General features: G+C 46.6%; 1 protein-coding gene across 1 annotated transcript in view; it reads right to left on the reverse strand.

The window, feature by feature from the left end:
* PRODH2 (proline dehydrogenase 2) overlaps positions 1 to 26,140 on the reverse strand; it is a 273,534-nt gene that overhangs the window by 87,004 nt on the left and 160,390 nt on the right. Inside the window, exon 8 of the mRNA XM_069243992.1 lies at positions 10,031 to 10,141. Coding sequence (XP_069100093.1) covers positions 10,031 to 10,141 — 111 coding nt within the window. The remainder of the gene's footprint in view (positions 1 to 10,030; positions 10,142 to 26,140) is intronic.

Here is a 26,140-nt window from a genome sequence, read left to right on the forward strand (position 1 = left end):
TATTATTACCCTTTTCATCCAAGATCCCAAGTAGCCTGAAAGAAGGTCTAGTTAAACCTCTTCTCAAGAAAGCCAACCTCTCCACCTTTGAGCTGTGTAACTACTAACCCATCATCAACATTTTGGTAGCTAGCAAATTACTTGAGATGGCTATTTTTCAGGAAATGTAAAGTTTCCTTAATTATCATAATATCCTATGATCAATGCTGTCTGGGTTCAGGCACAGAAACTGTTTTTGGTCTTCAGGAATTACACCTTCTTTACTAATGAGGGACATTGTCCCTACTGCACTTTTTGGAACACTATGCAGTCTATAACATAGTGTATCACTGCATCTTACTGGAAAGTCTGTCCACCATGTTAGAGGCTTTAGATCATACAATAAAATGGTGCAAATCTTTTCTTTAAGGTTGTGCTCAACAAATGAAACTAGTTACCAGTATCTCCACAACTAGCCTTATGAACCGTGGTGTTCCTTAGGGGTAAATGGCACCTCCTTGCTTATTTAATATATATCTCCCCGTGGTTTCTTCTTTTTCTTGGGATCCTGAAGACACCCAGGTAGATTTTACATTCTCTACAGACTCAACTCCAGTGAATGACCTTTAAAAGGTGCTAAATTAGATCGTACACGCTAAGGGTTCTCTATACAATGCTAAAATGTAGTTTATCATGTATGGGTCCAACGGCACATCGTTTACTTCAGTTCTTTAACTGCCTAAAATATTTATCTTGGGTATCCTTCCGGGAATCCAAGTCCCCCAGGTAAATCAGTTGGTAAGTACTATTTTTATCAACATTCCTGTACTCAATAAGAAAAATCGTTCACTGGTAGCAGGTGCAGTAATTAATTAATGCATGTCACGAATATTTAACTTCCTTGATTCTGGCCTCTCAGACTCGCAGCTGCACAGCTACACGACGCAGTAAGAGTTAGCACCACCCTGGGTATAAAAGGTCTTTATTCAGTGGTACACGGTACCCATTCCCTTGACTACCGATTACTGACATAATCCGCTTCAGGGTCGCCTGCACCAGCTTCCTGCACCAACTGGGACCGGTCTAAGTGGCTGAAAAAATGTGTTCCATCTCGCCACTTCAGATTCTGAATAGAACATGTAAAGCCCAGATATGAAACTCAAATGTGAGCTTACCATCGGAGGTAGTCAGTTACTTTGTCTTGGTTCGAACCCCTTAAACCATGCAATAGGGCACTCGATCTCACTGCCTTCCTTCAGGCAGAAGTTGGAAGCAGATCTGTTTGAGTAGGCCGTTGTAAAGCCGGAGACAAGAGACCGGGTTTGCGGGTATAATAAACACTGACAGCAAACACAATCCATCCAACCTTCCAATTCGCGAAACCGCTCTTATTACCACATTTCAAATGCACTCGTATCGACCTTGAAACGTGCAGATAGGAGTTTTAATCGCAGCACTTGGACAAGACATACAATTAGATTATGAAAAATAAGTATTTGGAGCTACTCTGTTTAAAATATTAAGCGTTTGTGACAGACGCATGACTAGTTTTGTTTTCACCAGATTTTGATATTTGTGTTAATTGAAGTGGAAAATTGCAGCAGAGGTGGTATTGTTTCTTATATTTGTGTCTAATAATGAAAGCCAGAAAAGCCGTATTAGCACGTCTTCATTGTTGCCTATTTCCTACAGGCACAGTTTCAACGTTTAATACATATTTACTGATACAGCAAATGCTACATATCACTGACTCAGTCCCATATGTTTTTGCTGCCATATTGCTCTAATGCACCCAAACACCAATTGATTAAGCGAACTTTTCCATTTTCAACACTGATGTGATATAGGTTTTCGTTGGTACAAATCTACTTTTTCTTTGAGCTAAATGAAAGATACCACCAACAAAAATAACAGTTTGTAGATTACGTATGGCTTGGCGAAGATAGCCTGAAACAATTGCGACATTGCAGACTTTCGTTATACACAAAATAATTGTGACATTCCTTGAAATTTCACATTGTGCAACTATGCAAAACTTTACTTTTTAGGGTCAAGTCTGCGAGTGCATGCGAGACCCTGTTGTTTAGAAATAAACTCACCGCGTACCATTTGTTGGCATCAGTATCCTTCCTCTTAGCAGCCCTCTAATTGACCAGAGCACTGCAGACGTCACATCCATGCCCTTACAATGGAGCAGGGACCAAGCACAGATTGAGTCAACTTAATCTGTGCTGATTCCCAGCGTGATTGAGGTATTATTTTTGTACTCCGGCAGGTTTGAGTTCCACCTAACAGGCTTCTGAGAGTCCAGTCTGGGTTTCCCAGCTTCTTTGTGTGTCTCCCGCCTATCCCTCATGGGAGAGCGCACATTCCTATGGTCATCAACAGCATGCTGGCCTGTGACCCGAGGTGACTCCTTGCAGAAAGAAAGGCCCCCATTCTCAGCCAGGAGTTCAGATATACATTTTAGCCGCATTATTCTCTGAACTCGATTTATTAACTTCTTCCCAGGAACATGGGTTTTGTGGCTCTCATTCACACCACTGCTCTGAGCGTGGATGTCAGAGTGTTGCGGAAATGTTATTGTAGTTCCCACTCCAGACATATGCTTGGCTGGGATGCATTAGTTAGCCCAGGCAGGGCCTTGCTGCACTTCTCGAAGAGGGGGAGCCACTCCGAGGAAGGCACAGCTGAACGGAACATTAGGGTTGTCACGTGCAAACCCAAGCAAAGGTGCATTTCACCTCTTGCACAGGCTTTGTCGGGCGCACCGAACGTTTTGCATTGTTTACTACGACATAGACTTTTGTAGAGGCATAATGCACTTGTAACCAGAAATGTTTATCTACGTGAACGCAGTTTTGGAAAATGATTTAACAGGCCGATCGTGATATGAATCATGCTTGAACCACTCTTCTTGGGAGCTGTTTTCAATGAACTCACAGGCATAATAAATTACAATGTAATACAGTGATTTACATTGTTCGCAAACCCCGTCGCCTTTTATTTTATACCAGCATTGTAATTGCTGAAGTGAATCCGTGTATGTCTGATATTCACAATAATAACTTGTTTGTATATCGCTACATATGCACTTCAACGTTTGCAAGAAATGTAAATAGTACATAATATACTTGTCCAGTTTATGGTGGTAAATGTACTCACCCCGGAAGGATTGCCTCTCACAACTAAATTTGTCAGCTGCAAGCATTTAGCACACAGAACCATATTCCAGACGAATAAGGGGAACATTTGTCTTCCAAAAAAGTAGCAAGTGCTTCACTAACCAGCTTTTGCCTTTTCTATTTCCACGAATCCAATACAGTTTTCTTCGTACCAGTGCATCACTTTTTTATACAATAAAGGGCTGACCTGGCACTTGATGATGTGGCTGTTTCATCTAAACTGCGCCATTCCAATGAGAACTAAGGCGCAGATTTAAGAGGGCCTTGCACCATTCTAATGCCACACTAGCATCTTTTTTTTTACGCTGTGGCATTAGAAGGCCAAAAATGCAGCGCCATATTTATAAAGTGGCGCAATGCATGTATTGCGTCACTTTGTAACTCTTTGCGCTACATTATGCCTGTACCAGGCATAATGTATGCAAAGGGGGTGTCCCACCGTTAGTGGGGCTGATAAAATGGCGCAATGAAATCTAAGAGATTTCCTTGCACTATTTTTCGGGCACTTTTAACGCCTGCTCAAAGCGGGCATTAAAAGGAGGCTTTCATTGGTTTCAATGGGCCTCTGGGTGCTTTGCAGAATTAGCGTCAACATTTTTTATGCTAATCCTGCAAAGCGCATTACTAGTGTAAAAAATGATGATGCTAGTACCCCTAACTACTGCCATGGTGAGTTGTATTTTAAATACGACACACACATGGTGGTGTTAGGGGGTTGCTAAGGGGCACTAGTTGCAGAACCACTTTTCATAAATCTGACCCTAAACGCTCAAGCAGACCTTTTCTATGGCCCATACTAGGATTTGCAAAATGGCACTGTCAGAAATAAAATAAATGGTGCTTTCGTCTTGAAAGTAGCGGCTGGCAGTTTTAGGAGTGAGGGGAGCGGGTGGGAAGCACACTCACACTCATTCTTTCACACACACACACGCACGCATGCACATCCATTAACAACACTCATCAACATTCAAACATACACGCACGCACCAAACATTCATTTAAAAAGATCACACATACACACACTTACCTTCAGCCTCGGAGGTCCCAGGAGGGTTGGGACTGCTGCCTTCCCTCACTGGCTGACCTTAGGTCAGCCAGTGAGGTAAGACAGCAGTCCCAACTTCGTCACAAAGTGGGATAGGGTCAGTGAGACTGCTGATCCCACCGCACTCTGTGACGAGGTGTCTCTGATTGACACTCACCCTGGGCTTAAACCTGAAGCATCCAGGTCGAAGTCAATGGGTGACGCTTCCCTTGTCACCCGGGGGAGGGCCTCGAGGCACCTTTGCTGAGCCAAGGAGGTCACGCCCACAGGAGCTGTGACCTCTTCAGCACAGCGAAGTTCAACTCAGGAAGCCAGGAGTCTGCGCAAATAGCGCATGTCTCGCTCCTGGCTGCCTGACCTGAACATGAAGAGTGTCTGTCAGCTGACCATTTTTCAGCCTGACTTGCACTCTTCATGAGGGTCAAAAGGTGGAGGGGCATGGCCCCTCGGGCCTAAAGGGCGGGCTGCGCCTGCATATAGTAAAAGGATTGTAGTTTTTATGGGTGAATAATTGACTTTAAAAAGCATGCAGTTCTAATATTTTTTTTAAGAACTTGACAGTTTGATTTTGACTCCTCATATATCTTATTTCCATTTTTCATGATGTTCCTACGCTCTCTGGAGCCCATTTTAATTGATATCTCTCGAACTGGGAAAATGAGAACAGCTCTTTTTTAAATCACATGATTTCAGGGAAGCCTCTTGTATAACTTTTTTATAATACTTAGGAAGGAAGGGATTTGCTTGGGGACGAGACAACAAGGAAAGTATATCAGAAAAGCGCATTGAAGTGTAAACCCAGGCAAAACCCAATCCTTGCTCTTTTAGATGTCAGTAAGGAAAGAGGCGCCCCCAAGACTTGTTTTGATGGTTGCAAATTCATATTCCAGATCCAAGGCTGAGATTTCCTTTGCATTTAAAACATTTTTTGGGTCATATGCTTGTTATTTTATTTATACGTAAAAAAACAAATATAGCCTATTAACATTACTTCTAGATTTAAAGACAAATTGGGGTGATTTAAAAAGTACTCCACTCCGAGTTTATTGGTAAGAAAATGTTTGATTTTAAGGCAGTGTTTTCACAGGAGTTCTTGGCCAATGTAGATGGTGTCCGTAAGTGATTTTGCTTAATATTTGGAGTCAAACATAACAATTTAAACATTCTGCAGCACCTTTGTCTGCTCCCAAAATATCAGGTTCAAAATGTAAGTAAAACAATATAAAGAAATCCCAAGAGTCTTGGGAGTTTAAGAGTCTCTTAAGAACCTTTTATTCCTTTAATATCAACCCTATTTCCATCTGTGTTCGTTGCATCTCTCTTACGTTTAACTCAGCTCTGAAAAAAGAATGGATGCTCACAATCGTGCTCGATGGTGAACGATCATCAGACAGTCATGTAATCTTTTTGTCCCACGTGTTAGAGATTATTACCATTTAGAAAATCTCGGAACTGAGATACAGCCTACCTCTGATTTTGAATTAACTCCCAACTCAACATTCCTGGGATCTCTCCCCCAACTACTGTTTGGCCTCTCTTTATCCCTTTGCTTTTTGGAAAACACTACATAAACCTCTGCCTTCTTTCTTTTTTACACGTCAGAATATTTCCCTGTTATCATACTCTCTGTACCTCTTATGTTCCAACTTCCTTTCACACGGTCTCCCACCCATTCCCTCTTTTCATTTTGTCCCCAGTATTTCTTGCTCACCTGATAATCTCCACACCTCAACCAAGCTCTCTTTGGCCTTTGTTCTCCCTCGATCCTAAGGATCTTCTTTTGTCCCACCTCTCCCATCATCATCTCTTCTCAACTTGCCTCGCCCCTTTTATTTCTATACTTCCTCGATGCTCTCTTAACTTACCCAGTCCCATCCCCCCTTTTCTTTTCTCCATTTATCTGTCTCCCACACCCTCAATGCTCGCCCTGCATTGTCCTTCTCCAGTTTCTCTTCTTTTTTGCTCTTCCTCTCTCTCTATCTGTCTTCCCTTCCATTCATCTACTTTATCTCCCCCCCTCTCCAGCTTCACCACTACCTCTATTTCTTCTTCCTTTCCATTAATCTCTCTCAGTCACCGCCATCCATCTTCATGGTCTGCCTGCTGTCTCCTTTAAATGTCCCCTTGTCTCCCTCCCACTGCTGGATTTTGATGGTAGCACATATCCGTGGCCTGATGTTACTGTGTGATGACAGACAAGTACACGTGTTGGTGTGCTGCTGCCTGTGTTTATTCTTCTTGTGGGAGAGGCCAGGATAAATTGGGAAAGTGGTCCTGCCTCTTTGGCATCAAACTCCAGTCATCTACGTCTGCCCATAGTCCGTGTGTTTCCAATGGTTTATGGCTGTGTAGCTCGTGGTGAGTTCAGAGGTAGAACTGGATTGGCGATTGTCATGCATAGCAGAGAGACAAGACCGTGGATAAAATAATTACAACATGCACTTTTCCTGGCAAACAGGAGCCATGTGCCAACCCTACTTCAGTAAAGAACTAAGTTTGGCTTTGTTTTACAACGTTATTTCAAACAGGCTCTTAAAATATAAGCCTATTGCACCACAGGGGTCCCTTATGACTCTTGCCAGTGTGGTATATTATTTCCATGTTCACATCTACAGAAACATGTAATGCATGCAACGTAGTCCCCCCCAGTGCTCACCCAGCAAATTCTTCAATGAGTAGTGAAAAGCAAATGCTTTAATGAGCTAAATTGTATTTCCTAGCACATAAATCTCGTAATGAAGGAGCTGCTGCTTCACAACACTTTTTTAAAGTCTCTTTCAGAGATGTTGCACAACAGCTGATGTACAACATGGCACTAAGTTTAAAATAAGTGCTATGGCGCGGCCAGGATTGGCTTCATCATAGGACTTTTAGGGCCAGATTTAATAGAAAATGACAGTGCGCAGCGCTGCGTCAAATTTGACAGCGCAACGCACCTTTATTTTCAAAATGCAGGGATGCGCAGTATTTACTAGAATACAACACATCCCTGGGTTTCCCCCTGCGCCGGCGCTAAATTTGCTGCTGTGCGCCAACGCAGCAACCCTTGCACCATAGTGCAAGGATAGCTGACTTGAGGGGAAGATTGTTTTTGTACAGGAAGGAACACCTTCCTCCACAAAAAACATCTTAAATGGCGATTTGCTCTTTCTATGTGTGCTACACAATGCAGCAAACACAGAAATAGCATAAAACGAGGTGAAATGAAAGCATTTCTCCTCGTTGCGCCATGCAAACGTCACCCCTGGGGTGGCGTTAGATTTTGGTGCTGCTTCAGGTTTACGAAAACCTGTAAATCCGAGGCAGCGTCAAAATGTAATGGGTGCTACTTTGGCATGCCCACAGCAACATCCATTGCACGCCCCTTCCATGCAAAGTGCTGCGTGTGAAGGAGCCGTATTTACAAGGTGGTGTTAAGCCACAAAAAATGGTTTAACGCCACCTTGTAAATTTGGAGCAGGGCATTGTGCCACCTGAGCGTCATGAAAAGTGACACTTCAGTGGTGCTAGGGGCTCTTAAATATGCCCCTTAGTTTCTTTACTTTCAGCCTTACTGCACAGCAGCCACGCTGATGTACAACATGGCAAAAAGACATTGGCAAAGCCAATAGCTCTCACATAGGGGAAACATCCAGAGGCATGACTCCAGAACAACAAAGTCATGAACAATGCAAGCGGAACCAAGCTTGCATGAACAACGACTTCCTTTTTCTGTGCCTTAACTACACATGTGCTGAACAACACAAATGCGTGGCTAAGGCACAGAAAAAGGGAGTCAGCATCGGGAGAGGACGCGGTCAGGTAAGTGGGGCTGGGGCAGGATTGCGGGGTAGTTGTTGGGGGTGGGGGTAGTTTGGTTTTTAGGGAAGGGGTGGGGGGTCGGGGTAGTTCTTATTTTTAAAGGTCTGGGTGGGGAATGGGGTAGTTCTGGTTTTTAGCGGTCAGGTGGAGTAGGTTTGTTTTTAGGGGCAGGGTGGGGGGGCGCGGTAATTTTATTTTTAGGGGCGGGGTCATTTTCGTTTTTAGGGGCGGGTGGGGGGTCAGAGTTGTTTTAATATTAAGGTGGTGGGGGGTCAGGGTAGTTTTAAGGGTGGGGGTTGGGGTTGTTTTAGTTTTTAGGGACGGGGTGGGAGATGGCAGTTGTTTTAGTTTTAGGGGCACGGGTGGGGGTTGGGGTTGTTTTAGGATTAGTGGGGTGGGGATAGTTGTAGGCGCAGGGTGGGGGGTTGGGCTAGTTTTGGTTTTCGGGGCGGGGATGGGGAGGTCGGGGTAGCTTTAGTATTAGGGGCAGGGATGGGGGTCAGGGTAGTTTTAGTATTAGGGCTGGGGGTCAGGGTAGTTTTGTTTTTAGGGGCGTGGTGGGGGCTCGGGTAGTTTTGTTTTTAGGGGTGGGTGATCGGGGTTGTTTTAGTTTTTAGGGGCAGGATGGGCTGTCGGGTTGTATTAGTTTTTAAGGGTGGAGTGGGGGTGGGTTATATTAGTTTTTAGGGGCAGGGGTAGTTTTAGCATTAGGGGCAGGGGTGGGGGATGGGGTAGTTTTAGAATTAGGGGCAGGGGTTTGGGATAGTTTTAGTACTAGGGGTGGGGTACTTCTGGGTTTTAGGGCAGGTGGGGGGGTTGCATGCTGAAACCATGCATTCCGTCCCACACATGCCTTTACTAGGCATGCCTTTACAATGAAAAATAGTTGTTAAGGCATGCGTGGTAAAGGCATTCGTGGAAACAATGCGGTCGTTGTTCCGACTGCGTTGTTTAGGCATGCGTGGTTCCAGGATTCGTTGCTCCATCATACATTCCTCACATAGGCAAGACCTATTGGCTTTGCCAATGCTTGTTTAAGAACAAGCTTGTACCTCGCACAATAGAAAAAGACTCGCAAGATTCCAGCAGTGGACTGGTTCACACAGAAAATGTCTTGCACAGAGACATTTTCTGCTGGAACCAGTATCCTGCTGATCTCTCCCCAGCCTTTTTTAACTAAAGTGTACTCTCCCTTAACAGTTACACGAGATACCAGCAAACCACCTTTCACTCCGAAAGTATACATTGGTGACATTTTCGGGGGATTTCACAAAATTCAACATAAACATTTACACACTTCTCATTTGGAAGCACCCGAGACGCAAACAGAACACCTTAATAATAAAGGTAGGTCAAATGATGAAAGATGCATTCGATGAACAGAACAGAATACTGATGCCCTGAGAGACGATGGAGTCAAGGGGCATTCGGCGATATTCTGTAAAAGAAAAACTGACTTGAAAGAGCATGCACAGACGTACTTCCTAGAGAGAAACAAGTGAAAGGGAGCGGGCCTACAAAACCTGCTGAGCAAGCTAAAGCTCTACATAAATATTGTAATGATAGCCCACATTGGCAGCGAGACAAGGGTAACTGGGGAGAGATGAGACAAAACACGTCTGTGAGGAAGAACAACAGGGAAGGGAAAAACTGATAAAAGGAAATGGGGGAGAAAAAAGTGACACGGAAACAGAGGTTTTGGAAGAGAGCGGGGAGTAGGAATCAAGCAATAAAGGAGAAAATTCGAAAGAGAGTGAGACTGAATAGTGAGGAGACAAAGAAGAAGAGAAAGATTCGCGAGGAGAGAGTTAAGGGAGGAGACGTTAGAAAGATTGTTAGAACCAAGAGAGGTGGGATAGAATTATAGAGAATTATGAAATGGAGCAGGTAGAGCAGGTGCTGTGGGAGGGAAGGAGGGAAAGATGAAAAGAGAGGAGAAAAATGAGGACACAGGCTCACTTTATTAATAGATATCCCATTCACCATCAAAATTTGACCCACCTTAACAAACCCCTCTCACCTGCGCAAAGCATGCTTCACGGACTCCTCATTGTGACTGGCGACTATGAGGTTATAACGGTCCCCATGGATGGCGACCAGCTCCAGCAGGGTGTCCAGGGAGCGCTGGTAGCTGTGGGAGGTAGAAAGCAAAACACGGTGAAATGGTGCCAGTTGAAATATCCCACCAAAATAGAAGACTGACTGAAGTAAAACATGTGCGTGTCTTCAATGAAGTTCTCTTCTCTTGAGTAGGATGAATGAAAACCTCATGCTCTACTTGATGATCCAAACTGTACTACGTACCTGCCAATGCTCTAATTAAAACAGTAAAGTGGGTTGAGACGTGGGACAGGGACTGTCTGAGCCTCCATAAGTATAAGCTCAAAACACAAAACAAGAATTCAAGTCAAAACTATAGAGGTTAATTCAAAATTAGGATCATTGCAGAAGGCAAAACGTTGATAGTTAAATCATGGGGAATCAGCAATCATAATAAGTCTAAATAAAATAATGCAAAGGGTTTAACACAAGGAAAACCTTTAAGGCAAGTAATCAGCAAGAACTAATATATACTTTAGTAAAAGGACTGATATCATGTTTTCCACAAAGGCACTGGGCTAGGGCTAAGTCCTAATAAATGACAAACTGGGGAAGAGTCTGAATAATTAAGAAATAAAGAAAAGTCTAAGTATTAATCAATGAACAGACTAACATAGTGGCTGCTCTCTAAGCAAGTGCAAAAAGCTCTGGCACATAGCCCCAAAACATCATCTTTTATAGGATTGTAGGCAAAGAAACAGTTCACTCATAATAGAGCTCTATAAACAAAGATGCATTCACATAAACGAATCACTTTCACATGTGCATATCACATTAAATACACTCCATCTAATAAACACCTACTTTGCTGCATATAAATGAATGAAGTGTCCATAGGAAATTAAGGAAATAACATGCCATTCATATAATCCAGAAATACAACCGGCAATTCAACAAATGAACAGTCCGTAGAAAAGCCTAGAGCAAAGCACCTTGAATGTTACAAAGACAGGAACCTCCTGGATGCTGCATATTGCAGAACACAATTAACAGAGTCATATTTTAGAAAACAACCATCACCACGGATACGGCCTTTATTTTGCTGGTTTTCTACATTTGAAATACACATAGAGAAACACATGCACAGGGAGAATGCTCATTCATACAAAAATAAAAGTGCACTTATTTTTTTGAAACGTAAATGATGTCAGTGCAAGCTAGATAAGGCCCAGTCAGGAAAACTTAAACACATCTAAATTAAACATTATTTTCTTCTTATTAAAAACGTATCTACACACAACTCAGCCAATTAATGATATCCAGAAGACAGAAGGATCCGCAAATCAACCGTTCAAATGGAAACTCAAGAAACAATCTACTCTATCATAAATTCTCCAAAAATCTGGACTGACCTACCCACAGAAATCAGGTTTTTTTCCAGCTTTCAAGCACAATCTAAAAAACATCACTTGAAAAAGAACTTATACGATGACAAGGTTTTCCACCACTAAGTCACACTACTACTTTATACTAAAGCGACCCCTTCCAAGTATGATGCTACATGCATCCTCTGTCATGCAACTATATTTCGGCTTAACACATGCTTGTTTCACTTTTCACTGCATATCGTGGATGTAATTTCCACTGCATTTTGAGTGTGCTGATGTCTGTGCCATAAAAAAAACTGTCTAAAATGAAAAATATAATAAACCTACCCCTGAAATTATTGGTCACTTTGGTGGTCCCACAGGTCTTTGGGGCATAATCTAGACAACGTACATTTATTTGTCTGTATTACCCATTAATAAAGCGTACTTGGGTGTCATTCAATGTCTTGTCCTGCCTACCAGGCTTTTACATTTTTCCATAGGGATTGTGCTGTTTTGTTTTAATCTTTCCAATAATGCAGCAGCAACTGTATTAAATAAACATTCAAACATTGAGAGATTCCATTTATGCTCAAGAAAGGAGATTATTATCTCAAAAAGACCTTCAAGTAAAAAAGGTCTCTTTGATAATGCTCCTAACCTGAACTTACCTCATAAACTTTTGGAGCGACCTCTGACCTGTTTTTGGTCTAGAGCTCGCCCCCCACGTCCGCAGCACCACCTTGCTCTCTCGTGCCCCTGACCCCCGCCCACGCTGCTGCTAGCATGTTCGAGGCCCTCCTCCACCCGCAGGCATCCTCCTATGCCTCATCCCTGGTGTCTAGTGGGCTCTGGTAAGCTTCGCTAGACCCGTGTGCTCTCTGCCGCTTTTCACCGTATCTGTGTTTTTCTACTTTTCAGCGCCTTGCCTCCTTGCACTCTTGCCCCCATTTGTGCCCTTTCTGATTGCTGTATTCCGATTGTATTTTGTGCCATTTACCATATTTTGTGACTGTTTTTGACTTTGTGCCTTACTTTTGTCATTTTGTGCCTTGTTTATCGTGGTTTTCGCCCCTTAGGCGCTCCCCCTTGCCGCTTCCCCTGCCGCTGCCTCCCTGCGGCCCGCCCCCCTCGTGCCCCCATTCGCCGCTCCCTCCCGCCTCCCGCCTCCCAGCTGCTCCTCCCTCCCCCCTCCCTTCTTAATGGCTGGCGCTGCGCGTCTGCGCCGGAGGCGCGCCAGAGGCAAGCCCGTCCGCACCTGGACCGCGCCCAGCGCCACCCCCCCTGGTCCGCACGCCCCCGCACCACCAGCCTTCGCTACTCGGCCAGCGAACTCCTCGCCCTTAACCCTGGCTCCTCCACAGACTGCTTCCAGGCCACTCCGAAGCACACCAAAGGACCCTTCTCCTGCCGCACCTGCAACTTCACCTGCAACAGAACAAGGAAGCTCGCAACTACCAACACCAACCACCTCCACTGCATCCTCATCAACACACGCTCCGCACGAAAGCACGCCATCGAGCTCTGGGACCTGCTCGACACCACCGCCCCAGACGTAGCCTTCCTGACCGAAACCTGGTGGAACGACTCCTCGTCCCCAGACGTCGCCATTGCCATCCCCGACGGCTACAAGATCACCAGGAGAGATCGCACCAACAGAATCGGCGGAGGAATAGCCATCATCCACAAATCCACCCTCAAGATCCACACCCACACGGACGACACCCTCAAGACAGCTGAACACCTTCACTTCCAGATCCACACGGACCCCAACACTACCCTCAGAGGAACTCTCATTTACCGACCACCAGGACCAAGAGCCCCCTTCAGTGACACCATCTCCGACCTCGCAAGCACCCACGCCCTCGCCTCAACAGACTCCATCCTCCTTGGAGACCTCAACTTCCACCTGGAGAACAACAACGACACCAACACCGCATCACTGACCACCATCCTCTTCAACTTCGGACTCAGACAACTGGTCAACACACCCACCCACATCGCCGGTCACACCCTAGACCCACTCTTCACTGCAAGCAACCACATCTCCTTCAGCCACACCACCGAACTCCACTGGACCGACCACCACTGTGTCCACTTCACATTCAAGAAAAACACCGAACACCACCGCACCCCACTACCGCCGCACCGCCGCTGGGGCAAAGTCACCGAGGACCAACTAACCAGCACCCTTGCCAAAAACCCACCGACCGACCCTACCGACTCGGACTCCGCCGCCTTCAACCTCCAAAAGTGGATCCTCAACTGCGCCAACACCCTCGCACCACTCAAGAGACCCACCGTCAACCAAGTAAAGAAAAAAGCTGCCTGGTTCATAGACGAACTGATCACCTCCAAACGCACCTGCCAGAAACTTAAGAAAAAATGGCTTCTCGAGCGCACACCGACAGCCTGGCAACCGACAAGGAAGCCACCCGCAAGCACCACCAACTTATCCTACTCGCCAAACGCTCCCACTTCACAGAACACCTAAACAACAACGCACACGACAGCAAGGAGCTCTTCTGCATCGTGAAGGAGCTCTCCAACCCCAGCGCCAACGTCAACGACGTCCCACCATCCCAGAAACTCTGCGACGCACTCTCCACCTTCTTTTACCAGAAAATCGCCACCATCCACGACAGCCTCAACACCACACCTCCGCCAGACCCCACCCCCGACAACTCCTCCTACGCCGACCGCCTCACCACCTGGACCCACGTAGATGACGCCGAAACCCGAAAGACCATGAACTCCATCCACTCAGGATCCCCCTCAGACCCCTGCCCACACCAAGTCTACAACAAAGCCGACTCCACCATCGCCCCCCAACTTCGTAAGATCATCAACCTATCCTTCGATACTGCGACCTTCCCAGACAGCTGGAAGCACGCCGATATCCAAGCCCTCCTCAAGAAACCCAAGGTTGACCTCAACGACCTCAAAAACTTCCGCCCGATCTCCCTCCTCCCCTTCCCAGCAAAGGTCATCGAGAAGATCGTCAACGCCCAGCTCACCCACTAGCTCGAAGACAACTCCATCCTAGACCCCTCACAATTCGGTTTCAGACGCAATCACAGCACCGAGACTGCACTCCTCGCTGCCACAGACGACATCAGACAGCAAATGGACAACGGCGAAACTTCATCCCTCATCCTCCTATACCTCTCCGCTGCCTTCGATACGGTCTGCCACCGCACCCTACTAACTCGTCTCCACGAAGCCGGAATACAAGACAAAGCCCTCAACTGGATCTCCTCATTTCTCTCCGGCAGAACCCAGAGAGTCTGACTCTCAACCTTCCGCTCCGAAGCCACCAACCTCATCTGCGGCGCCCCCCAAGGCTCCTCGCTAAGCCCAACACTGTTCAACGTCTACATGGCCCCCCTCGCACAACTGCCCCGTCAGCACAACCTCGGCATCCTCTCCTACGCCGACGACACACAGCTCATCCTCTCCCTCACCAATCACCCACACACCGCCAAAGCCAACCTCCACGAGGGATTGAAATCCATCGCCGAGTGGATGAGAAACAGCCGCCTGAAATTAAACTCCGACAAGACGGAAGTCCTCATCCTCGGATGCACCCCCTCGGCCTGGGACGACTCCTGGTGGCCCACCGCGCTGGGTCCCCCCCCTACTCCAGCCAACCACGCACGCAACTTCGGCTTCATCCTCGTCTCCGCCCTCACCATGTCCAAACAGGTCAACGCAGTCTCCTCCTCCTGCTTCAACACCCTCCGCATGCTCCGTAGAATCTACAAGTGGATCCCGACGGAAACCAGAAAAACGGTGACCCAGGCCCTCGTCAGCAGCAGACTTGACTACGGCAACGCACTCTACACAGGCATCCCTGCAAAAGACATCCAACGACTCCAACGCATCCAGAACGCATCTGCCCGCCTGATCCTCGACATACCCCGCCGATGCCACATCTCCCACCACCTGAAGGACCTCCACTGGCTCCCCGTGGACAAGAGCATCACCTTTAAACTCCTCACCCACGCGCACAAAGCACTACACAACGCCGGACCCTCCTACCTGAACAACAGACTCAACTTCTACGTCCCCTCCCGCCAGCTCCGCTCTGCCAGCCTCTCCCTCGCCATCGTTCCCCGATTCCAACGCAAGACCTCCGGCGGCAGATCCTTCTCCTACCTCGCCGCCAAGACCTGGAACTCCCTCCCGACCACCCTGCGCCAGACCCAGGACCTCCTCACCTTCAGGAGACTCCTCAAGACCTGGCTCTTCGACCAATAGCAGCAGACCCCCCACCCTACCCCCTCAGCGCCTTGAAACCCTTACGGGTACATAGCGCGCTTTATAAATTTAATGATTGATTGATTGATTGATTGGGTAACATTTGTGTAGGTATCTGTTGATATTTGTATAGTGGGAACTAAAAGTCAGCATATCTGAGCTCCACAACAGTAAGGGTCTGGGAGATGACTCATGACTGTGTATATCGAAAGGGCTGTATAGATTGCAAATGTGCATTACCCAGTTTTAAATTACACAATTAGATGCCACATATTTTATGTACAGTGAGATTGTATGGTTTGCACAGAATCACAACTGTTTAGTCAAATTCTGAAGCAAACGTTAAATCCATGGTCTCCAGATTCCGAGTTCAACAACATTTTGCATTAGACCACATCCTGGAGGGGAGGGAGTTGAGAGCAACCGAGGAAGGTAAAGGACACAGGAAAAACAAATCGGCTAAATCCATCTGTAGGAAGCTGGCTCTCTATATCATGCAATAAAAGGAAGCACACTTTGCAGAGAGTCCAGTGGATTCCCCAGAGGTTTGCAAAGGCAGAAATATATAGGTCTAGTGCTCTTTTTGTGGTAGAATGTTAAGGATTTGTTGTACTCACAGAGGCAATAAAATAAATGAGACACACACAATGAATAAACCTGACACCAATTTTGAAAAATAACAATTGCTTTTATATATGCTTTGAACCAAAGAACTGTGTTATAAGGTAAGCACTTTTTAAATTAAAAATACTTTGCTGTTTCGACAGTGCAATTTTCAGAGTCTTCCATGTTACCCTATGGAATGGAAACAAGAATGCAGTTTCTCAGGTAAGTACACAACTTACAACCCCAGTCTTCAGGGTTTCAGGCTAGCACTAGGCAAGGTTCTGGTTGGTACCAAGTATGCACTCACAGCGGCATGGAGGTGGCTCGGTGCCAAGGTCGAAGTTGGAGTTGGTGCCCAATGTTAGTCAACAGAGATTGTTGGGGACTGAAGACGGGCTGCTCCCTGATAAGTACAGGCGGTGTCAGAGGTTGGTCTCTGGGAGTTGAGGCAAGCTCCGGGGGGAGCCACAAGGCTACACCAAACTTACACCCCAAGAGGCACATGGGCGGCCGGGTGCAGTGTGCCAACACAGCGCTGGGCGCCCAATGCTTTCCAATGGAGACAGGGGGTATTTGCTGCACCACTGCTTACAGGTGTGTAGATCAGGGTCAGGGGTGGAGCTCCTGAGGTTGAAGCAAAGACAAGGGGGGCCATAAGGCAGCATCAAACTTACACCCTCAGTGACACAGGGGTGGCCAGGTGCAAAGTGCCAACACAGCCTTGGGCTCCCAATGTTAGTCAATGTAGGAGATCACTTTCAGAAACGGGCTGCAGGCTCTGGCCAGGGTGCCGGGAGAGGTCAACCCATAGCTGCCCAGGTAAGTTAAGATGCCAGGTATCGTAGGGACACCAACGGTCTAGATCCCCAAGGCCCAGGAGCTCCGAGTGCAGGGGTGTCTTTTGCCATCGGAAACAGCATACCGGGACGGTCGTGGTCGGGGGGAGCCTTTCGATTTAGGCTGCCTGCATTGCTGTGGAGTCCGGCAGGGGTTGGTACATGATGGACTCTGGGTCAGAAGTGCTGGGGGACCTTCCATGTACTGGTGGGCCACTTGGACTCGAGCCGTGGGTGTCGGGTGCAGAGGTGGTTCCAGGCGGTAGTTTCACGGTTTCTCAGGCAGACTTCTTTCTTCTTTGGAAATGTTTCTTTTGAACAGATCCACTGTCCACGGGAATTCTTGTTCTTTATTGAAGGCAGGCAGCCCTCCTAAGGCCTTGGAGGTCACTGGGCTGCGGGACAGTCGTCTTCTGGGCACAGGTTCTTAGAAGGCTGCAGACTGGTGGGTAGGGCTGGGGCCAAGTCAGTTGGTGTCTTCAGTCTTCTCAGCTGGGCGACTTCTGTTTTGTGTGGCTGTTCTTAGGTCAACGGGAATCTGATTCTAGGATTCAGGGGTGCCACCTAAATACTGAATTTAGGGGCGCTCCAAGAAGTGCCAGGTGGTAGCCAATGGCTACTCACGTTTATGGTGACTACACACTTCTTATGACCACTTCCTTTGGGAAGTGGGCATGGCCCTAACCCTATTGGCCCAATTCCTTCCACACAGGATGGAGGAATTTAAAAAGTAGTGTCCACTTCAGCTCGTCCACCTTAGGGGTGGGATTAGCATGAAGTGGGCGCTCCTCCTAATTTAACTAATTTCCCCATCTGTGCTGCTGCCAAAAGTGGGGTCAGAATAGGGGCGCTGGTCATCTCCAACATTTGGAGAGGCCTGGGTTGCATTTCAAAGGCGATAAGACCTTTTAAGCTCCCCACCCTGGAATGTGCATTCTGCCTGGAAGAGGAGGAACACCTCTGCCCAGTGCAGGCTTTTGACTCTGGGACTCAAGAGCACTGGCTCTCACCGTAGGGGTCCAGAAACGTGTCTATGGTGGCTGAACTGGCCAGGACCAGTCAGTCAACACATTAGTAGCTGGTAGGTTTTCTGGGGCACCTCTAAGGTGCCCTCTGTGTGCATTTTGTAAATAATAAAGCCATCACTGGGGTCAGTGAGGGTTTATTTTTCTGAGATGTTTGATACCAAACATCCCAGGATTCAGAGAAGCCATCATGTAGCTGGGAAACTTGTAATGAGCAGTGTCCAGCACATGTATTTAAAATGGCTTTGGTGTACACTTACTATGTCTGAGAATCAACAAAGAAATAGCAGGGGCATATCTGCTTATTCAGATATGCCCTCACATGTAATATAATGCACCATGCCTTGGGCTGTAAGGCCTACTAGAGGAGTGACTTTCATATATTGCATGCAGTATTTAGGTGACAGGGCACACAGGCTGTGTGCCATGTCATGTTTTCAATATGGGGAGCGCCTTGTCATGCAGCCTGCAATGGCAGTCTGCATAAGATTGGTGCCGGGACTCTCAAAGTGGCACAAGTTGTGCTGCAGCTCTGGGGGGGGGGCTCTCCAGTACCCAGGCCCCTAGGCACCAGGGGTACTATTTACTATGGGCATTTAGGGGGCTAAAGGGCCTCGTTACTTGGAGATAAAGTGACCAGGTGTCTGTTTTAGAGAAGGAACACTGGCACTGGGAACCTAGTTAGCAGGAACCCAGTGCACCTCAGTCAAAGTTGCATCCAAAATCAGGCAAAAAAGTGTGGAGGTACTACAACCAGAACCGAGCTCCTTAAACCATCACAACAGCCTTTCATTCAAACTCATAGCAGATAAACCATGGTAGACTAAATTGAAGCTTGCTTTCTTAACCAAGAAAGTTCCAACTGTGATGTATGCTGTGCTCAGGTCAAGACTCCTCAGGCCCTCTGTCTCATCTAGCCATCTCATAAATGCCCCATTAATGAACGGGTCTTCAGCCTCTTACCCCAGTCACTGGACTTACCAACTCCGGAGCAGCACTTTTGCACCATCATCCTCATGGTCCTCTAATGCATCTCATATTCTCGAGAGTTCACCTTGTGTATGGACTAAAAGTGAAGTTCCACAAGCCGAGGCCCTGTTAGGCCATTTGACCTAATCATCCTAGCACTGGGGCATGCTTTCTCACTAGTGCTGATTTAGCATTCACCTGCTTCATCATATAACAGGTAACAAACAAGCTTTCCTTTACCCTTCCAAGACTAAGAATTAATGTAATATATTTATCAAAGGTTTTGCGTCACCCTTGCACCATGCAAGGGGACTCAGGATGACACAAACCTAGAATGAGATTTACCAAGCCACACAAGGCCACCTTGCGTGTGCCTGTGTGGCTTGGTAAATCTGGAGCAATGCAAGGCAGCACAAGTTACTCTGCCCCAGGGGGGTGTTCCATTGGTGCAGCATGGGTGTTCCCATGCATCCTCCCTTGAATTTTGGCACATTCCCAGATTTACAATGAGTGGTAGACCTGAGAATGCATCCAAATGCTATGTCTTCCCAGGGAGGAGTAACAAGGGGAAATATTTATATTTTTCCTTGTTTTTCCTCTTTCTATAAACAATCTTGCCTGCAAGGCAGGCACCTTTGCATCATGGTGCAAGGATGCCTATGTTGGTGCTAGGCAGCACATGTTGTGTTATGTTAAATATGGGACATTCCTGCCTTCTCCTTGTCATGCAACGCAGCGCAGCAAGGTGTCTTGCTGCACTGCATTACGTAAGATTTGGATTAAACTGCCCCCGATTTCCTAGTTCACCAGACTTAACCCAGTTGCATTGTGCTGAGTAATTTCAGAATCTTAAGAGAACTCAAGCGATTGTCCCATTAATAGCAATGAATGTCAGCAGACTCCATTTGGGAGAGTCACAGGGCAGATAGGGGCTACTGGGCCACAGTATTTGGGGTTGTTTGCAGTGGTGTACTGGGGTCTGACCTACTACGGCTCTATGAAGTGGCCCAAGTAGATCCTTTCCACACTCAATTCTCAGGGTAACAAGAACAAGCAGTCAAAGCTTCTCAGGGAGATTGTATGGGAAACAGAGACTCCAAACTCAATAGTAAAACAACAGACACAATAAATCATAGCCCAGCCCAGTGCTCGTCTTTTTAGCAAAAGAAAGTACCTTTAATATCACAGCAGTACGTAATACTACACAGTTAGATATAAGTACGACTACAAGATTAAAAGATCTCACCCACAGGGTTCTGAATGAAGCACTACACCCTCTATGGTTCCCTTGTTCCCATTCTATAGTGTTAGGTAATGTCTGTGGTGACCTCCCCACAAGTTGGGTTTAGGCAACACAAGGCACAAGTGCATGTTTTGCTATGCTGTCTACCATCTGAGTGATCAGACAACCTCTTACAACACAGGTTCATCCCATCGACACTGCCACTTACAGTCAGCAACTTCTTGTTGTTCCACACACATGGACTTCTCCATCAGGACAGTCTCTACTTCTGGGAGCTAGGTGCTTGCCTGTCTTTTCTGACTAGGCAGGCATCTAGGTACCTGGCGGCCCATTGCTTCTCTGGCAAGTTGCATAGACTTCAGATGATGTCCTACTTACTCTTGAAGACGGGCTGTCATCCAGACAGCAGCACTGGCTTTTGAGCAAATGTGGAACATTAACCTCCTTCATCCAGAAGACCTTTAGCCACAAACAAAGTGGGTGATTTGAGTCTACTTTTATAATTATTTTCCAGACACTCTTAACAGTTCTTGAACTGGTTTGAGGTAGCTCCCTTTGAAGTTGATTTTTCTGGCTTTGGTGCAGACAGTCATTTTAGAAGGTGGTGGCTCTTACACCAGGTTCATAATAGGCATATTCAAAACATAGGCACAATGAATTATGGAGCCTATGCACCTGGTTGTCGTCTGCCTTTCTGAAGCAGCAATCATGATCTAACAAAAAGGCAGACCTCCATTTTGTGAGCCCATCTTTCCCTAGGCTCTAATACAGCCCAGTGATCAAAAAATCCTAGGAGGTCGGTAAGAGCCCCAGACTTTCTGGGAATTCTTGTTATTTGTTTAAAAGTATTTACACTACTACCAGTGCCTGTTTACTGTAGGCTCCCTGTCTTTCAGCCAGCTCAGTCTTTTTAAACTGCTGTTTTTTACCCGTGATTGTTTGAAATTTCCCACCTAGTTTGTTGCAAAAGACTGCATAAACCAACCGTCACCCCTTCCTCTTTTTTTTAAAAAAAAGGCTACATACACCTCAGTGGCTAACCAGAGTGTGTTTATGAGACTGCTTAATCTGCTTGTGTGATTTAAACGGTGTTTAGAAAGAGTCTGCACCACTTGTTTTGCCTTGAAAAAGCCAAATATCTGAGTGTGCAACAAGCAGTATTTCAGTGCTTTTTAACTTTTCCCTTATCTGGAAAGTAGACCCTGGAAGTGTGGATTCTGCCTGTCTGTATCCAAGGACATTCTGAATAGAGTAGCGCCTCCCTCCTCCCTTCCACAGGGGCTTGGGATTGGTTATTGGCTCTCTAACACCCAGGCAACCTGAGCCTCCCTCTAACACCTGCACTGGGCCTTTAAGTTTGTGAAGGGAACCCCAAGACAGCCACCTCCATTTTGTGAGCCCAGTTTTCCCTGCGCCCTAATATAGCCCAATGATTAAGAAATCCTAGCAGACCGGTAAGAGCCCCAGGCTTTCTGGGAATTCTTGTTATTTGTTAAAAAGTGTTTGGGCTTCTACACGTGCCTGTTTACTGTAGGCTCCCTGTGTTTCAGCCCGCTTGGTCTTTTTATACTGCTGTTTTTTACCTGTGACTGTTTGAAATTTCCCTCCTAGTTTGTGGAAAAAGCCTGCATAAAGCCAACCCCCCACCCACTTTAAAAAAAAAAAAAAAAGGCTACATACACCTCAGGGGCTAACCAGAGTGTGTTTAGGAGACTGCTTATTCTGATTCTGTGATTTAAACTCTGTTTAGAAAGGGTCTGCACCCCTTGTTTTTGCCTTGAAAAAGCCAAATATCTGATTGCGTGAGAAGCAGAATTTCAGTGCTTTTCAATCTGTCCCTTACCTGGAAAGTAGACTCTGCTAGCTTGGAAGTGTGGATTCTGCCTATCTGTATCCAAGGAGATTATGAATGGAGCAGCACCTCCCTCCTCCCTTCCGCAGGGACTTGGGCTTAAGTTAACTTGGCCCTTATATAAATTTCAATTGGTTGTTGCCTATGTTGTTGGGATTGGTTGCAGACTAATATTTCTATTGATTTAAGGATTAAGGTTTGCTTTTTAATTGCTACTAGGGCTAGGGTTCCTATTGGGCAGTGGTGTTAGGGATTCTATTGTGTTTGGTACTAGGGCTGGGATTCCTACTGAACTGTGGTTTTAGGGCTTCTATTTTGATTGGTACTAGGGTTGGGATTCCTATTGGTCTGTGGTTTTAGGGCTTCTATTTTGATTGGTACTAGGGTTGGGATTTCTATTGGACTGTGGTTTTAGGGCTTCTATTTTGATTGGTACTAGGGTTGGGATTCCTATTGGACTGTGGTTTTAGGGCTTCAATTTTGATTGGTACTAGGGTTGGGATTTCTATTGGTCCATGGTTTTAGGGCTTTTATTTTGATTGGTACTAGGGTTGGGGTTCCTATTGGTCCGTGGTTTTAGGGTTTCTAATTGTGATTGGTACTAGGGTTGGGATTCCCATTAGTCTGTAGTTTTAGGGCTTCTATTGTGATTGGTACTAGGGCTGGGGTTCCTATTGGACTGAGGTTTTAGGGTTACTGTTGTGATTGGTAGTCTGGATTAGGGGTGTGATTGGCTAATAGGGTTAGGTCTCCCATTGGCTCTATGGTTTAGGTTTACAAATCTGGTTGGTTAGGGTTAAGACTAGATTTCTATTGGCCAATAGGGCTATTTAAGCCTAGGGCTCAAGGAGTCTCGGCCCGAGCATCGTGGCTAAGGATGGAAAGGAAAAGGGCAGTTGCCTGTTTGAACCTGCTCAGGACTGGCCAGAAATGCTGCCCAGTTTTCCATTTACCAGAAAGGACCTTATTCTCTGCACATCCTCCAACATCCAAACACAATATCAGCAAAGGCATCCAACTCATGCACCACAAACAGTCCTCAGACAGAATGCAATGTTTCATCAACCAGCACAAAACCCCACATACCACACCTATACACATATCCACAACAACCACAACATTAAGACACCTTCATTCTCAAACCAAACACAACTCTGTCCATTCCCACTAACACATCCTTCCATCTTCCACACCACACAAAACCACATTATACATTACTTCCAGCCATCCAGACACACACTCCCTGTTCATACAAACCAACAGCATTATCTTCTATTTGTTCCTGCCAGACCCCCTTTTATCATGACAATACCTATACCCAACCTTCCATCAGACCATCCACAAATACCCTCCCCCTCTCTTCACCAATTACACACAACCATACAATCTTTACACTCCACCACACATGTTACCTCTTCCAGTGATCAAAACTGTTAGAAATGGGGTTTCTGGTTGGCTAGGGTATGCACCTCAGCCTGGCAGAACCTACCCACTCTAGTCAGGGCTTGGGAGTTACACGTCCAAGATAACCCCTGCTCACCCCCTTGGTAGCTTGGCACGAGCAGTCAGGCTTAACCTGGAGGCAATGTGTAAACCGTTGGCACAACACACAACACACGTGATGCAAAATGTACACCACAAAGTAAACACAACACTGAGCTATGTAAAAATAATCTGTATTGCACGAAACATAATTAGACCAACATTACACGTAAGTAATACCCTGCTACCTTAGCAGTTTTCAGAATGTTACACAAGTTACTAATACTCTGCCAGGATAGGCGGTTGTCACATCAGAACACGTAAGTACTCAGGATTCTGCAATATAAGCAGTAGTCAGGAATTATAGACAAAGATATATGCACTTGTCATGAACAATTTCTAAATACCCACAAAAGGAACCTTAGAGAATATACCACAAGTCATATAATTACATATCAGCTAGACATGCCCATAAAAGGAACATAAGCACATATATGTAGAAACCGTAACCAGGTAGGGAATAGTAAGCATCTACAAGTCTGTATTAGGCTCCTAGAGCCTAGTTTTCCTAAAGGGTACCTGGTTCCTGGTAGAAGTGGCACTTTCAGTGCCTAGAGATGAACACGGGGGCCCCCGGTACTCCTGTGCGCACCACGGGGGCCACGCGGTGTCTGCGGGTGAGGGGGGCGATCAGTGCCCTCTCCCTGGGGTGTAGAACGGGCCCCTCCGGTGTCCCGTGATCCTGGTGGGGCCCGTGGGCCTCGGATGGCCCTCTCCCGAGGGGGGGCCCAAAAGCCACAAGAGTTGAGGGGTGGGGGCGATCGCGCCCCTAGCGCAGTGATCGGGGCAAGGGAACTCCCTTCCCTCCCTGCGTCCTGCTCAGGGGGAGGCAGCCGCCCTTTTCCATGGCGCGGCTGCCAGAGAGAAGAGGGAGAGGAGCCGGGGCCTCCGATGAGGCTTCCGACCGGCTCCCTGATGCGGCCGCACCCGATCTGGTGCGCGTGCCGCGATTAAGCCCGACCTGGCCTGCTCCGTGGGGCAGGCACCAAGGAGGGTGCCTGCCTGTGCCCCGGGGGCGCGTCAGACAGCGCGCTTCGCCCTGGGGGCACGGTTGGAGCGTACTCGCTCCGGTCCTGGTCTTTTGTTGGTGCCCCGGGGGCACGGAGAACAGCGCGATCCTTGCGCTGATTACAAATACGATCCAAGGGTCGCGGCGGTGATTAACCCAAGGCAGAGGTGCCGTGGGGATGTCGAGGGGCTCGTTGCTGGACCCGGGCAGAGGTGGTGACTTTTTGGGGCAAAAGTAAAGCGCTTTTCTAAGCGCAGGGGCAAAGTTTAAACGCCTGGTTGCAGCGGTGATCTTTCTGGAGGAAAAACAAAGCACTTTTTACCGTGCTAAGCCAAGTTTGCAGCCTGCAGAGATCCTTACAGGGGTCAGGGACACAGCACCCTGCCCCTGGGAGCAACCAGGAGACAAGGGAGCACAGGCTGGTGGACCCAACTACAGGCCAGCACAAGGGTTGCAGATGGTGACAGTCCCTCTAGTGACCAGGCAGGTCACAGGTCAGCACAGCAGCAGCAGTCCAAGGTGGTTTCCTGGTGTGTCCACTCATCAGCGTTCTGTGTCCAGTTTCAAGTTCCATGAGTGTTCAAATTGTGGGGGAAATTCCCCTGTACTTATAGTCAGTTCTTACAGTGTTTTTCAATGGTAGGGAGAGGAGGTTCCAGCCAGCTACAACTGGTTCTGGGAGTGCCCTCTCTCTCCTTTCAGCACAGGCTCCAAACATCAGTGGGGGGTTAACGACCCTATTGTGTGAGGCCAGGGCACAGTCTTTACAAATGCAGGTGTGCCCCGCCTCTCCCTTCTCTCAGCCCAGGAAGGCTTTGCAATATGTAGATGCACGTCTGTGTCACCTCCACCCTCCCTGTGTTCAGGCTGTCTGAGAAGTATGCACAAAGCCCCAACTGTCAGTCTGCCCAGACGTTGATTGGAGACAAGCTGCAACACACATCACAATGAGCAAACATTATTTTAACTATTTAACAGCAAGCATTTTGCTATTGAAAAATTGAGGAAAGATAAATGAATGTTACAAAAGTATACTTATTAATTAACATCAAATATTACAAATCTTGAAAGTCTGTGTTCATACAATACAACTTTACTTCATATTAATATACCCATTATTATATTCCTTGCACATATATTCACTTACTATGTGTTTACATATCTATTTATTTATTACTCTGGTCATAATATACCAGAGAAAAAAAGAAATAAAAATGAATACAATTCAAACAAATTCAAAAATAAATAATTAGATAAAAAAATAAAAAATAAAAAACAAAATAACATGTACTCTCTCGTAAGCGTTACTCTGTCTCCCATCACCCTATGTCTCTATCAGTCTATCATCCATCCCCACTCTGACTCATTCCCAAACCCATCC

The sequence above is a fragment of the Pleurodeles waltl genome, chromosome 7, assembly GCF_031143425.1.
Source record: "Pleurodeles waltl isolate 20211129_DDA chromosome 7, aPleWal1.hap1.20221129, whole genome shotgun sequence".
NCBI classification, from domain to species: domain Eukaryota; kingdom Metazoa; phylum Chordata; class Amphibia; order Caudata; family Salamandridae; genus Pleurodeles; species Pleurodeles waltl.